The 16,057-nt window shown below is 35.2% G+C and overlaps 1 protein-coding gene across 1 annotated transcript; it reads right to left on the bottom strand.

The window, feature by feature from the left end:
* Positions 1–6,401: 6,401 nt before the first annotated feature.
* On the bottom strand, positions 6,402–15,797 carry LOC147069409 (epithelial serine protease-like). The gene is made up of 4 exons (XM_085950746.1): positions 15,641–15,797; positions 14,388–14,486; positions 12,216–12,361; positions 6,402–7,116 (listed from the first exon to the last, which is right to left on the bottom strand). Exons 1-4 carry the CDS (start codon positions 15,795–15,797, stop codon positions 6,940–6,942), a joined length of 579 nt encoding a protein of 192 aa, XP_085806872.1. The 3' UTR covers positions 6,402–6,939.
* Between the last annotated feature and the right edge of the window lie 260 nt (positions 15,798–16,057).

Raw genomic sequence — 16,057 nt, 5'->3', positions numbered from 1 at the left:
GGCCAAGACCCAAGGCGTAAGACGTGTTGCATCTACGACAACTGAACAACAGATGAAGTGGGGAGTAAGATCATGTGCGTGGTTCTGGTTTTTGTTCCGATAAAAATAACGGGTTTTCCGATTTTCGGTTCAGTTTCGGCTTGAAGCCCTGACATATAATATACATCAAAGGGTTGCCATCATGCATTACATTTAAGGGTTAGGGTAGACAATAATTTTATCTGCCATCTATACTTGTTATCATTGTTGTAGTCGTCATATGAGGATATCAGGAGACCACAGTGAAATCTCGTGATAGGCAGGTCATGCGTTGCTTTGCGGAGCAGTGAGAGCAGTGGTAGCTCTTTCTATGAAGCAGACAATTCGGTGTCTTCATTAGAAAGTATCTACGTATTAGTTTAAAAAATGATAGAGGCATAAAGAAATCTGACATCATAACTGTTGTATAACATATTGTAATGCATCATGTATAGATAAGGATGTGAGTAGGTAAGGTCGGAATTGTGACAATTGATAATAAATAATAATAAAGATAAATAAAACGCGTGTAAAGAACTTTAACAGATGTATAATTAATATATAAAATTTACTAGCGGGCGACAGTGTATAAAGGTGTAAATTAATCAAATTAATTACGAGCGCCTAACGTAATATAATATTCAGACAATTTAAAATACAAATAAAATGCTAGTTCGGTGGACCGTAACATAATGAAAATATTAATAAATACCACAAAACAAATAATATGATCTCAGCTCATCTTCAAATGTTTCGGAACCCTGGGCTTCCTTCGATCTCCCTGGCCTTGAGAGGGTCTTCCTTCGGTTGGCCATAATAATCGTCAGGAATGGAGAGCCATGTGGTCCGGCCCAGGGCTCAAAACTTAAGAGCCGTCTACAGGAGGTCTTCTTTGCTCGAACGATCGGAACTGAGAGACGTATGCCTCGTTCGAACGATAAAAACTGAGAGACTTGAATCCCGCCTCGCCTTGATGTTAAAAAGCTGCCTTGCGTCTTTAGCGCCGGAAATAGTTTACGAACTGTCTTGAAACATAACGTGGTGCGTATGCGTACTCAGGGTGTCCTTTGCCATTTTGTTGCCATATGAATAAAGTGTTTCATGTATAAATAACATGACAAATGGCAGTTTATCGCACAGGTACAGACCGTGTCCGGAAATTTATAAGTATGCAGTTCACCGTATCACACTTCACTGTGAAATGTTTTATCGAAAATGTATGGTCGTAGGTATATTAAAGACTGTCCAACCTCCTTGGGTCGTATAGTACTGAAATAAAATTCATGTCTAAATAAAACACGGTTCTCGTCGGTTTACAGGAAGCCAGCAGGAAACAAATTTTAAAAATAGCAGATATACTGGATTATTTTTTGTTAGGTTAGGTTAGGTTTTCATTCTTCAATTTTGCCAAAATCGGCTATGAAAATTGAATAATTAATGTTCATGTTGAATCTAATAAAATTGGAGACCGGAAGTGGAGACCTATACGGTCATCTCTTTCCGATAGAAAGCTCACGGCGAAATGTGCTACGGTGAAATGTTTTACGTACAATTTACATGTAACCATAGGCAAAATTTTCACAAGGGTGCTCGCAAACCTAGCAAAGCAATAATTATTGCAACCGACAATTTTAATATTTACAATGATATTTCAAATAAAAAGATAGATTAAAAAAATGCTTACTAATTTGTTCTCTCCAGGGAGACACGATTCCTCCATTGCTTCCTGGGACCTGAAGATAAAAATAATTACAAGATAAAAAGAACTTTTTAAATACAACGTTTTTAAAACTTTTAACTGTTCTAAAAAATAATATTGTAATGACAGTTTATCGCACAGGTAACATTTTCACAAGGGTGCTCGAAAATCTTGCAAAGCAATAATTGCCACCAATATCTATTTGAAATGGTATTTAAAGTAAAAATACAGATTTAAAAATGATAACTAATTTGTATTTTCCCGGGAGACACGACTCCTCCATTGCTACCTGGGACCTAACTTTTAAATTTTCTGTTGAATCATATAAACTTGACTTACTAGATTAAACGATAAAAAAATTGTACTTGAGAGAAATAATACTGAAATGTCATATTGATTTCCATAGTAATGCACGTATATATTAATAATTTAATTGCTAGGTCCCAGACCCTTAGCAACCAATAATGGTGTCGAAATAACTTTTCATACAGAACAGAATTCACTGAAAATGAAATCAATTCTACTTGAAGATGGCTAAAAGTATTTAAAGAATGCATTGGCATCGTGTTCTGATATATTCTAAAAGTTTCAATTGTCTAGCTAGTCGGGAAGTTAGTTAAAAATCGATTGCAAGATCTGTACCGGACAAAAAACCACCGGACAAATAAGAATACGAGCTAATAAAAACGTTGTAATTATATATAATAAAATAAAACATTCGCTAGGGGTTGATAACAGTTTTAAAAATGTGCAATGCCTAGGCATCAAGTTATAGGGTTAGACTCACGTGTGAAATGGCCACAAAGACCAAGACCCCTAAATGCAAAATATTCATCATTTTGCCTTCTGCTAAAAATAAGAAAAATATTGATATTTATATCTAAGTTGAGGTCAGTGTCAGCTTTAGGGATTATTATACCCATTTCAAAAATCTAGCTAGATAATGGAAGGTATGTTTTATAGATAAGTAATTGAAATACACACATTTAATTATAATATCTGTAGGAATCATACTACATCATTTATTACATGAGTGACACACTTTTATATGTATGTTTTGTTGTCAAAACAAAACAATAGAGCGGTAATGATTGTCAGCATTTCCTCAATCATAAATAGATCAGTAGGTTCTGATACGATTTGTTAATTGCGACAATATCTCTTGTATCAATCCATGAATCCTCACTCACACATCGAGTTCGTCACGCACTACTATCGTCACGAGTCCTTAACTCGATGTTCCACTCGAATCGAGTCTCAGTTCATTAATATAATCAATCTCTTGATCACGTCGATCTCAGCAGAACATCCGTATCCGCGATTATAATCTCACACTGTCATCCTTATTATAACAATTATACAAGAATAGACTCTCTCCTCACAGCATCCAAGCAACAACGACTTTAACTCCTTTACTTGAGGTTGTATGGATACTATACGTGGCTTTATCCAACTGACTTTCTCTTAGGTATGCATACATACTGCAGTCTGCAATTTAGAAGAGATTTTTATTTGGCTTTACTTATACGAGGTATAAACGAGAACTCTGCCATTCTGGACAGTGTTGACCTGTGTGTCTTATATCTTAGAAATAAAGAGCATCAGTTGTTTATTCTCCCAAGGTGCAGAACCAACCAGCCACTGGTAATGCCAATTGGGAGGGCGATAACTATATTCAACCAAATTGCTTCGGGTGTTGATATATTCCACTTGCGTGAGGGTGAGTTTAGGTGGACGCTATTTTATAAATTATTAAAATAGGGTCTCCTTAGCAAACTCGGTATACTTCTTTGAACTACTATATATGTATAACTGCGTTTGTATGTTTATATTATGTTCTCTTTTTATATTTTAATTTTTATCCCTTTTATTACTTTTCTTTTTTTTCTTCTTTATAATACAGTTTCATGTCATGTTGTAAACGTCTTAAACTTATAATTTGTAATGTCCTCAATATGTAAAATAAATAAATTTAATTGAATTTAATTGAAACTCCTAAACCTCATCTACCATCGAATATTATTTACCTATATGCAGCGTTTCTGTACTCGATCCGAATTAGGATAGCATATAGCCCACGAAGGACGAGAGGCTTAAGCGTCAGCTTATAACGTCGTGGGTCCCAGGTTCGAATCCTGGGTCCGGAAAATAAACATATTATTTTTCAATTTGTGGTAGGAGTAAAAGTTTTATAGGTTGAGCAAGAGGCTAACACATATTTCTAGTAAAAACAAAAATCTGTAAATACAAACCTCCACTCCGTGAAGGCTCATAATATTATGATCTTGTTAGGATCGGACATGGTAAACATATAATACTTATATATTATTATGATATATTTTTTTTAACACCAGACTCTCACATTGAAATCTCGCTTAGGGACTCTGCCTGTCACGTGAAAGGTAACCGAAGTCGATAAATTATTATAATACGTAAAAATGATAGATAATATTTATATTGGACTTGTTTGGCTTGTCAATGATGGCGCTTTTAGCAGTGGACTGTAATTTGAGGGTGATGCTGAATTGGTGGAATACGGATCTAGAAGGAGGGGGGTTTACACAGGATGCCAGACACTGACCTTTATCTTGAGAGGCCTGGAGCGCACTTGGGCCAGTTCGGTATTCACGCACTCATGCACTGGTGAACGGACGGTACGCTTTTGATGGATGATAAAATATGAGGTTGATGAATGATGATGTTCAAGATGGATGCTATAGAAGCGACGTTCACTCAAAACGTAACAGATTTAGTGCAATGAAGGTCGAACATATGCGTTTTGAGTTACACGGTAGTTAACGACGGCTAAGCTATGACGCTTGCCCACGTCCGCTTTCTGGATATCACTTGAGCTAACTTTTGAAGCAGTCTGTTTAATTAAATTAGTCAATAAACTGTGGTTTAGCGGTAACAGGCATACACGCACCTGTTGTCTTGAGCCAACTGAATGTTATTCAATCACGGTCGCCTGATGATCCGTAATTGTTCGTCGTCTGGTCTTGTGACACTAAAGCGCGAACCAAATTGAGGTGCATGTCATGGTGCATGTCGCCTACTGTCACGCTGTCGCGGCGACAAATTTAGTCTATGGTTTCGTCATTTTGCCGAGTATTTTGAACCATCACAATCTCTGTAAATTCACTGAAGAATGACACTGATGAAAAATGCCTACTATAATGTATTAGTAATTTGAATTATTACTAATTATTCATGCTAATTTCAACTAATTTTAACTATTTCTACGTGTGCGTACGTTAAAATTACTTTTGACATGACATCCATAGATAATATTTTGAACAAAACCCAACCAGCAGACCAAAGATAATAGACAAAATTTTTATCGAAAATACATTGTGGCAACCGCTAAAAACAAAAAAACGTGATTTTGACATGAAATTCGAAAAGTATAGGCATGTGGAATATGATAAAAACGTTCAAAACGTCATGCAGGTGCCGATGCAGTGCAGGTAAACGTGAGGTGACCTCATTGTTGCTTTCGTGATTACGGCAGATTTTGCCAACTGACAATGTTCGTTTAAAGGTTCAAAATATGCTACGGGATGGGAGCATCAGTCTGATAACATTTTAAACACCAAGAAAAATGACATTACCCACTATTTCTCGTAGCGGCAGCTTACTGTGACGTCACGTGATAGTCAGCGACATGCACCTCAATTTGGGTCGCGCTTAAAAAATAAGGGATTTGGAAGTAAATGAGAAGAGGGCTAGCATATTTGGCCCAACCAGTCTATTACAACTTGACGATGGCCATTCTCTACCTAAGTTAGGATCTGGAAATAGATTCTTTGATCACCGATCGATGATCAGTATCAATTTATCTTATCATTATTCGATTACATAGTAATCATTGAAGTAGGTACATTGACCTATAGTTTCAATTAGTCACGTGTGTTAATAAATATTGTTATACCATGGGTGGGTAACCTTTTTAGAATAATGAACCTCATCATTTTATGTTTGTATTCATTTTCATATAAAATCAGTGACGTACGAATCTTTTCTTACAATTTTAATGTAGACACCAATAATAATAATATAATATATTAAATCAACTATAAATAGAAGTTTTGTAAGAACAATACTTTAATTTTAATAAACTTTTAAATAAAAAATATCCATCAAGTTCATCTGCTCATTTGGTCGAACGAGTCATCTTATCTTGTTAATCTATTTCCTTGTACCGTTGGAAGTATTCTCTTTTTTTGTTGATCAATCTCTGTGAATAAATATTAAAACCAGCCAAAATAGGTATTTATGTTTTTTTAACCATGTCCGATTATAATAGGATCATATGGGCCTCCACAGAGTGGAGGTTTGTATTAACAGATTTTGTTTTTACAAGAAATGGATGTCAGCCACTTGCTCAACCTATTAGGTCCATACTCTGACTCATACTCAAATTGAAAACGAAACGACAGAATTCAAACCTGGGACTCACGACACGAAAGGCCAACGCTTAAGCCGCGCGGTCACCGTGGCCAATATTGTACGGTAACCTAAGGTAACATCATCGGAACGGACGGAATTTATTAGCATCGTAAAGGGAAGGTTAAGAAAATACTTATTTTATTATATATTTTTATTCTCCACAAGTATTTTATTGGAAAGATGTAAGTAATAATATATTTACATAGTATTTCATTTTATTTTATTTAAAGTTAATTAGTTACAGTAATCTTTAGACATTATCTTGGGTTAAAAATACAATCAGTTTACTAATAATCGTATATTAATTTTGTATACACATGTATTTTTATTAGATTATTAATTATTTATTAAATCAATGTAGATGAAACACAAAAATAAATGTCCAATGCTAGTTGGATGGTATTATGCAAGAAGGAACCAACCCTCAACATGTTACAATATGAGTTAGCACAATAAGAGTCAATTTGTTAGGAAAAAAATGCCACACGAGTAAGTAAGTGAACGTCACTGCCATCAATCATTGTAAGAACCAACCAACATTCATCTATTTAAATATTATTACTATTAAAAATGCATTAATTTCCCCAAATAAAGTTAATAAGTCAAATAAATTAATAAATAATTACTTTCAATCTTTTTGAAATCTCAAAATATTTGTTCATCAATATCACTTTGTTTACCAATACATAAAACTTAAAGGCATTTATCTCAGAAGTAGATTTTTGTGGATTGGTTCTTTGTTGCATAATACCGCCCGTTTGATGTTTATTCACTTATGGCTTGATGACAATTCCAGTATATAAAGAGATCCAATCAAAGTAGCTAGTGACGCGTTGGAAGCCTGATGCGAAACCCTTATCGCAACCCTTGGTCGCAACGAAGCTGACGACTCCTATGAGGGTATTTTCGCCATCGCTTTCTTTCAGGATGAGGGGACCGCCGCTATCACCCTGGAGAATTAATTCATGGTTACATGTTAATAATATGTAGTGATGTCCCTTGACAAAATGCCGCCCATAGGCAGTGCCAAAATGCCGCCACATTTTTTATACAGTATTTTTATCACCCTTCCATAACTACAATATCTAAAAAATGTGTTATATGCAAGGCCTGAACAAAAACGATGCATGAGTGCGAGTGAGAAAGTATTCGGCACCCTTACAATCTCTGCGACACGCGCTAGAGTAAGATAAAAGGTCTACATACGAAAATCGGGGCGAAACGCTTCACATAGCGTCGATAACCTGCGAGCTCGTGTTGCTAAAATTGGTATTTTTTGTGTTAAACATAAAGTCAGTGGTAAATATTTTTAGTTAATTAAGTAGAAAAGATGGTTCTGTGTGTTGTCTTAAAATGTGGTAGCCGTACTGATAAGCAAGAAGATGGTATTACGTTTTATAGGTAAGTTGATACATGTTCGTGATAATTTATTTGTATATTATTATAAATATTTTAATATTAGTGACCTAGTGTTTCTCTAAAATAACTTCAATTATGGATATCTTTATCTAATGGTTGCATTTTGACCGCTTAAAAATACTATATAACGTAAAAAAAATAGAAAATTATATTTTAATTCTGAGCGTCTAGTGCGAGCACTTTGGGCGAGCACTAGCGAAATGGTCTATGGTTTATTTGTAGATGAATGCGTTCGCTCGCCCACAAACTAAACGCAAGGCACGCGGCTTCATTTAGCAATGCAACGGGTGGCGTCTAGATGTATCTATAGTCTAAGGTTATATGGATAGGTACATGGTACATTGCTAACAAGATATATACCACTATCTAATTTAAATGCCATATTTTCTTCAATAGACAATATTGCAAGTCTACGATTTCACATATGTACATTTAAAAATACACCTGACAACTTCCGAATCTCGCGAGTGACTAACAAACATATTTGGATACATTTTAAATTAGGTTAGTATATTATAATAATTAAAATATTATTTGCAAATCTGCACGCGTCATTTCTATTCACAAAGGACGTGCCGTCCAAGGACAACGGAAGTAAACTAGACATCGTGAACCCGACAAAAAAATAAGTCCTGTTAAAACATTTATAGTAATTAATACATCTTGTTTTCAACCAGTGAACTGATTTTTAAATGGAAAGATATTTCAATTATTACTACGTTTAGGTAATTAGCTATTTCTATACATATATAATGATTCTCCTTGATTTGCCGCCCTTTGGGTAACTGCCGCCCCCAAGCGACACTCAATCTGCCTACCCCCACGGGACGTCACTGATAATATGCTGTCAAGATTATTTACTTTCATCGAACTAATACTATATATCAGCGATTTCCAAACTGGGAGGCGCGCCTCCCTGGGGAGCCGCAGACTATTGCAAAGGGAGGCGAAACAGGATTATGACTCTGGATTGACTACTGTTGAAAAGTAGAAATTGATTGGATTATCATGCGATATTTCGTTGAAACAAAAATTTCAGATTTTCACCCTTTTCACTATGACAATTTTGGTTGAATGGAAGTGAAGAATGTAATATTTTGTGAAGCAAAGTACAAAATGCAAGTACTGCTCCCATTCGTAACATCATATTTATGCGAAACGGGATTTTCTGCATTAGCTGCAATGAAATCCAAATATCAAATATATCGTCACTGTTCTGGCAGAAGACACTTATTCGAAAAAATGACATATTGAGTTAGTTATACCAAAATGTTCCTTATTTCAATTCAAGCTTTACCGTCTGGAAACCTTCTTAATAAATAAACAGTCTTTATTTTAAAGTCATCCTTTTTACGATTACTTAATAAACTCACACGTTAGACCATTTCAAACATTTCAACAACTTCAAAGTCAAATTACTCAAAACAAGTATTCTCCAGTTAGTGTATTCTGCTAGAACAGAGACGATATTTAGTAGAAGATAAAGAGCTATGAGTAGTACCATTGCCGACTCAAGTAGAAAGCCGATACATTCACAACGACTGGTCTTCTTTTCCCGCCTCTCCCGTTGTTGTCTATGTATGAACTGTCATTGCCTGTAAGTGTTCTATATACAGCTCATACTGACGCGTCTGTCGTGTTCACACAGGGAATGGTTTAATTTGAATAGATAAGTTACATGATAAATAATACACTAGCATTAACACACCTTCTACAAATGTAATGCATAGATCAATGCTACTATTTTTTTGGAAATCGATATTACCACCGGTTTTTGTTTGAAGGACTAGTCTGACTTTGACAGCTGATGAATAACAGGAATGTATATTATTTATTAATAACACTGATAGTTAATATATTTGAATTGAGATTTTTTTATAATTCAATTTGAAACAAGAAAGGGCGAATCGATATATCAAGTAATATGGGATCTGATTTTGACAGCTAAAAAATGGACCACTCGTTGCTTGTGCAAAAAGTTATGCTCAGGCTTTATTAATCTAAAGATGGCGGTGGTAGTACTCTTCTCAATGACACCTAGATGTGATAAACAGTGTGATAATAAACAAACACATCCATCATATTAAAAAACAATTAATTTAAATATGAGTATATGCCAGAGCTCGAAATGGAAAATTTTACGAACCGGAGCGCTTGATAAGTTTACGAAAATATTAACACTGTTACTTATCTAATTCTATACATATATGTATTAAAAAAAACGATAATATGAAATATCTCACTCAGACGGTCAAATTAATATTTACACAAGACGGAGCGATAATTTTGGGGATTGTATGAACCCGAACGGCGCTCCGGTGCGTTCCGGTCCATTTCGAGCCCTGGTATATACCACATAATGTATACAACGTTGCTAATAGGTGTGTTAAAACTTTTATTATTTTTTGTGTTGATACATTTTTTATCATTTAAAATGGGGAGGCGCCAAAATTAGTTTTTTTTAAAGGGGGGCGTAGTAACACGAAGTTTGGAGATCACTGCTGTACATTGTAAATTGTGTTGATTGATTTTTTTAATTTCATATAAACTCCGCGTAAATAAAGCCATACTAGATTATAATCAAAAAATATTTGTACAAAAAAAAAAAAATCGGTTAGATACATGTTCAAACACGCGCGTTATCATCATTTTACTCCCTACTTTAATTATAGTTTGTCAATTTATGGCTACGGCCGTATGTTGTAGCTTAACCACTGGGGGATGCCAAAAGAAATGGCGTATTTCAAAAAAACACTACCTTATTCTTAGGTCAATAATTATTATAAAGCATTCCATATTCGTAGCATGTTTATCACACTTGAATGGACAAAGATATAGCTAATAATTAATATCTATAGAATTATCTTCAAATGTGTTAATCTTGCCGATATATTGAATAATAAAATGCCTAATTCTTGTAAAATTTGGGATCACAGAGATTATCAATATAATTTTTTATCGTAAATATTTTACTAAAATTATCTCGTCATTAATTATACTAATGGTTTTATAAATGCGTTTAAAAATTAACAAATGTAAAAAATCTTAACACCACTGCACATTCATGTACCGAAATATGACTATATTCTAAAACATTAGAGCGAGAGGTTTAAAAGAATAGTATTTAATGTAATAAAAATACTTTATTCAGTCATCAAATACTTAAAATAAATATAAAGGATAATAAGGCTTTAAAATTATATAAATAGATTAGGTACTGTTCGGTTAAACCGGATACAGCGGAAAACGCATTTTGAAAATAGCCGATAAACTGGAGTATTTGTTAGGTTAACCTTACCAAACCTAACCTAACCTAACCTAACCTAACCTAACCTAACCTAACCCAACCTAACCGAACCTAAACTAACCCAAACTAACAAATAATCCAGTTTATCGGCTATTTTCAAAATGCGTTTTCCGCTGTGTCCGGTTTCACCGAACAGTACCATAGATTATGTACAACGTTTAAGGAATGTCCAGGATCATGGTTTGAATATACAAAAAAAACTCAATTTTGACCTACGACGAGCATGTGGGCCGTTAAATCATATTATATAATTTTAGATATTTTATAGATAGAAGAATGCGATGTATCTGATACGATTTGATTAGGCAGGGCATAATGAATTGAAAAAAAATAATCAACTCACTATCATTATGTAATATTATGTATTATTATTAATTTAACGAAAACAAATAAGTATAAGTGAATGTCGGATCGCCCATAGCATACCTAAAATATTATGATTTTGTTTAGGTATGGTTTAATTGATTTTTAAAAACTAACCAACACCATCTGTAATTTGTAGTCTTTGTTCAATGGAAACAAATACGTATGACTAATGAAGTTTAGTATGCACTATTTTTGTCGGATCTTAACAGCCTACCTCGACCCTTCGCCACTGAAGCAAAGAAGATTTGATCTCGCTCGAATAGTAGTCCATGTCCTACTCATTCGAAACATGCTGTTTGTTCATTAAGGGTTAGCTGAGATACCTACCTCAATGTTTGATAAAATTAGTGGACTGTATTGATTTCATGGGATGGTGGGAATGAGAAACGACGGATGCTATAAATATAACCAGCAGGGGTATTCCAACTAGTTAACACAACAACACGTGTCCGAAATAACACGAATGTCACTCGTGTACGTTCTAAGTTATAAAACATGTTTCTAATTGTTTTTATTGGATAACGCGTACAAATGGTTGTCTAGTCATCATCATCATCAGCCTGAATTTATCCACCGCTGGATGAAGGCCTCTTCAAGCTGCCTCCACTTCTCTCGGTCCTGTGCATTGCGTTGCCACGTACTTCCGCAGAATTTTATCATTTCATCGATCCAGCGGCCTCTAGGTCTAAACTACTTAGGTCTAACTAAAAACTAACCAACATCATCTGTAATTTGTAGTATTAGTTCAATAGAAACAAATACGTATGACTAATAAAGTTTAGTGTGCACTATTTATGTCGAATCTTAACAGCCTACCTCTACCCTTCGTTACTGATTAAAACATGCCGTAATGTTAGTATTTATCTTTATCAGCGCCGAGATGAAAATAGTCCAATTGGCAATGGTCGAGAAGGCAGCGATAAATTGATTTAAGTAAAAAATGAAGGTTCTATTTACATAGCAGGTTCCTTGGGATGGGTTCTTGGCACCAGCAGCACAAATCGTCGAAGGAATTACAGCACCATCGTTAAAGTCCTGTTCGCATCGTTCATTTGTGATGACGTTCATGTCGACCCAGTTGAGTGTGTCAGATACTGGACCGTCTGAAATATTTAAAATATTTGTAGGTTAGGTTTGATTAATAAATGTAACAAAGACGAAAGTCATGTTCAACTGCTTTGCGGGCCAAAAAGAGATCCTCGTCAATGGCATTCAGCTCGAACAGGTGAAAAGCTACATCTATCTGGGACAACAAGTGTCTATAGATGGATGTATATTTGATGAAATTGTTCGCAGAGTAAAGCTTGGCTGGAGTGCTTTTGGACGCCTGGATAATGTCTTCAAAAGTGACCTTCCACTGTGCCTAAAGCGCAAAGTGTTCAACCAGTGTATGCTTCCCGTGATCACATATGCATGTGAAACATGGACCCTAAGTAAAAGATAGATCTAGAAACTTAGAGTAGCACAACGTGGTATGGAGAGGTGCATGCTGGGCATAATGCGAAAGGACAAAAAGAGGAATGAGTGGATAAGGAAGCAGACAAGGGTTTGCGATGTAAGATAGTTTATTAAAAGCCTTACATGGAGATGGGCTGGACACATAGCTCGAAGAAGAGACAATCGTTGAACAAATCTAGTCATCCAGTGGTATCCAAAAGTACAAAACGTCCGCAAGGTAGACCTAGAGGCCGCTGGATCGATGAAATGATAATGTTCTGCGGAAGTACGTGGCAACGCAATGCACAGGACCGAGAGAAGTGGAAGCAGCTTGAAGAAGCCTTCATCCAGCAGTGGATAGATTCAGGCTGATGATGATGATGACTAGACAACCATTTTGTACGCGTTATCCAATAAAAATAATTAGAAACATATTTTATAACGTAGAATTTACACGAGTGATATTCGTGTTATTTCGGACACGTGTTGTCGTGTTAACTATCTGGAATAGCCCTGCTGGCTATATTTATAGTATCTATCGTTTCTGATTCCCACTATCCCATGAAATCAATACAGTCCACTAATTTTATCAAACATTGAGGTAAGTATCTCAGCTAACCCTTAATGAACAAACAGCATGTTTCGAATGAGTAGGCCATGGACTACTAGTCGAGCGAGATCACGTCTTCTTTGTGGCAGTGGCGAAGAGTGGAAGTAGACTGTTAAGATGCAACATAAATAGTGCACGTAAAACTATGTTAGGCATATGTATTTGTTTTTATTGAACCAAAACTACATTTTACATAATATGGTGTTGTTTAGTTTTTTAAAAATTAATTCAATCCTGCCTAAACCAAACCATAGTAGTTTTGGTATGTTATGGGTGATCCGGCTAAATAGTGCACACTTTTTCATTCATACTTATTTTATTTTCGTTGAATTAATGATAAAGATAATTAATTTGTTTAGTTTTTATTAAATTCATTAAGCCTTGCCTAACCAAACCATAATCGATAAAAAATATTCTTCTATCTATAAATATCCAAAATTATGTTTGATTTAATGGTATAATTTTAGATATTTATGAGAACGAATATTTTTTGATTATTATCAATTATGGCTTAGGTTAAGCAGGGTTTGATTAATGTTAAAAACTAACAAACACAATTTGTAAATGGTACCTAGTCTTAATTCAATGAAAACAAATACGTATGAATGACAAAGTTTATGTGTGCACTATTTATGTCGGATCTTAACAGCCTACCTCCACCCTTCGCCACTGCTCTGCGGTGAGCGTAAGGCCCGTTTCAGACGGGACACCGGTGTCACGCTCGATATAATATAGGAGGCCTTCGTATTATGTTTATAAACGCCCCAGAGCTAATGAGTCAACGCGTGTTTGGTACACTTTTCCGTAAGCCGCTACATTCCTGATCCGATACACTTGTTTTTATTACCGCAGCTACTTTTACGTTTTAATAATTTATAACGCGAAATTATGCGTTGACCCATTAGCTCTGGGGCATTCATGAACATAATACATAGGCCCCTTTATTCGAATACAAAAGGCTCCTATATTATATTGAACGCGACACCGGTGTCCCGTCTAAAACAGGCTTAATTTGGTATAGATTGAATGAAATTAGAATGGTGAATAATTAATATATTATTATGATTGTAATAAAAATTTACCATTATTGGTATATCCAAATCCGCTGACAGTGACAGCTCGTCCAGCGAAGGAGTCTGAAACCTGGGATTTTGTTGGAAGTCGAATGACTTTGATGTTATCTGTAATGTAAAATAAATCTGTAATCAAATTCGTTTATATTATGAGTGTACAGACGTTCACAATACGAGGCAACACTAATATCACGCACACTATCATTTCAGATTTTGTTATTCTTACTGACGTCATACGAACTCTGCCATTCTTGGTAGTTTTCCCATATGTGTCCCAGATATTAGAAATCGGGAGCATCAGTTGTTGGTTCCACCAAGGTGCAGAACAAACCTGCCATTGGTGATGCCAATCGGGAGGGCAATAACTCTCTTCAACGAAATCGCTTCAGATGTTGATATATTCCATCTACGTGAGGTTGAGTATTATATAGGCTGGAGTTGCTTAATAAATTCTTAAAACAGGGTCTACTTAGCTCATTCGGTGTAACTTCGTTTTATCTACTTTATAATTTTTGTATTTACTTTTTCTACTGTTTATTAAATACCGCATCTATTTCTTTGTTTTTTTTTAAACTGTTTGATACTATTTATTTGTTTTTAAATGAAATTTTGTGAATGTCTTAAATTTATGATTTGTAAAGTTCACTCTGTAAAATAAATTTGAATTTGAACAAGCAGGGTTATTCGAATATTTATCACTTAATTCCAAAATCAATAAAAAGTGATAAATATGATAATTCAGTTAATTATCCTGGGAAGTTACCTAACTATCAGGCGTGATGTTTTTTTAACACGGCCGGTCATGACAGCGTTCACAGGAGTTCAAACGTCGTTGAATAGTACTGTAAAATATTTTTAGCACGACACACTAATTCTAATCGAACGAATTTTGAAATCAAGTAAGTGCCGTGTGTTACTATCACAACTATCAATTGTAAATAACCCCTTGTTTATGAAATTGACTGGAGTGATATCCTTGTTATTTAGGAGTAATAAAAATAACAGAAACGTGTTACGCTGTAACCATTTAAAATAGCTCTGCAAAAAATTCAGAAATAATATGTATAACATAAAAGCGTGTTAGTTAAAGGTCAATAAATTATGTCTTAAATCTACTTGCAGATAAGAGGTTATTATTACAAATGAAACACTCATAATGACTGCTCCTTGGTTCGGCCGCTATTTTGCGTCGCAGACATTGCACGCAGGTTCGCAGCACTCCTGGTTGTGCATGAACAAGTTTCAAGATATTTGATTTTTACCTGATGTTTTAATGTCCATGCCAAGATCTATGAGACCGACGTCATAGTTGTAATTCTTGCTGTTGAAGTCCTTGTGGTGGAAGAAGACCCTCGTTTCGATTATCAAATCGGCTGAGTTGTAATCGATGAGGCCAAGACGGACGAACATCCTCTTCATACTGCGTTGGAAGAAGGAGAAAAAACGATTACTATAAAATCATCTGAGAGTACACCCCATAAGATGTCAGTTGAATGGAGAAATATCTAACCCGGTTGAAACTCGGTTGGACCGGTTGGTGTTTTGAACTTAATTTTTATTAAGGACAGCAATAAATACATATTTGTGGCTGTCTGACCACATTTATGGGGTATCCATCGAAATAAGCCAAACCGAATCGTTTATTACCCTCCAAACTTACGCTGTTTCCGTTTACAACC

The sequence above is a fragment of the Rhyacophila brunnea genome, unplaced genomic scaffold (genome assembly GCF_057557595.1).
Source record: "Rhyacophila brunnea isolate RB1 unplaced genomic scaffold, BYU_Rbru_1.0 scaffold_23, whole genome shotgun sequence".
Taxonomy (NCBI): Eukaryota; Metazoa; Arthropoda; class Insecta; order Trichoptera; family Rhyacophilidae; genus Rhyacophila; species Rhyacophila brunnea.
Note: the sequence above shows the minus strand (reverse complement) of the source record. Positions and strands in the feature narration are given on the sequence as shown.

What these genes read in the sequence shown, in the direction of transcription:
- LOC147069409 (XM_085950746.1), bottom strand. Translation starts at nt 15,797, where the DNA reads ATGAAGAGGATGTTCGTCCGTCTTGGCCTCATCGATTACAACTCAGCC. An exon ending in ATTTGGATATACCAATAATG is followed by an intron (nt 12,362 to 14,387) that starts GTAAATTTTTAT and finishes TAAATATTTCAG; the next exon opens with ACGGTCCAGTATCTGACACA. An exon ending in CATCCCAAGGAACCTGCTAT is followed by an intron (nt 7,117 to 12,215) that starts GTAAATAGAACC and finishes TTAATTCTCCAG; the next exon opens with GGTGATAGCGGCGGTCCCCT.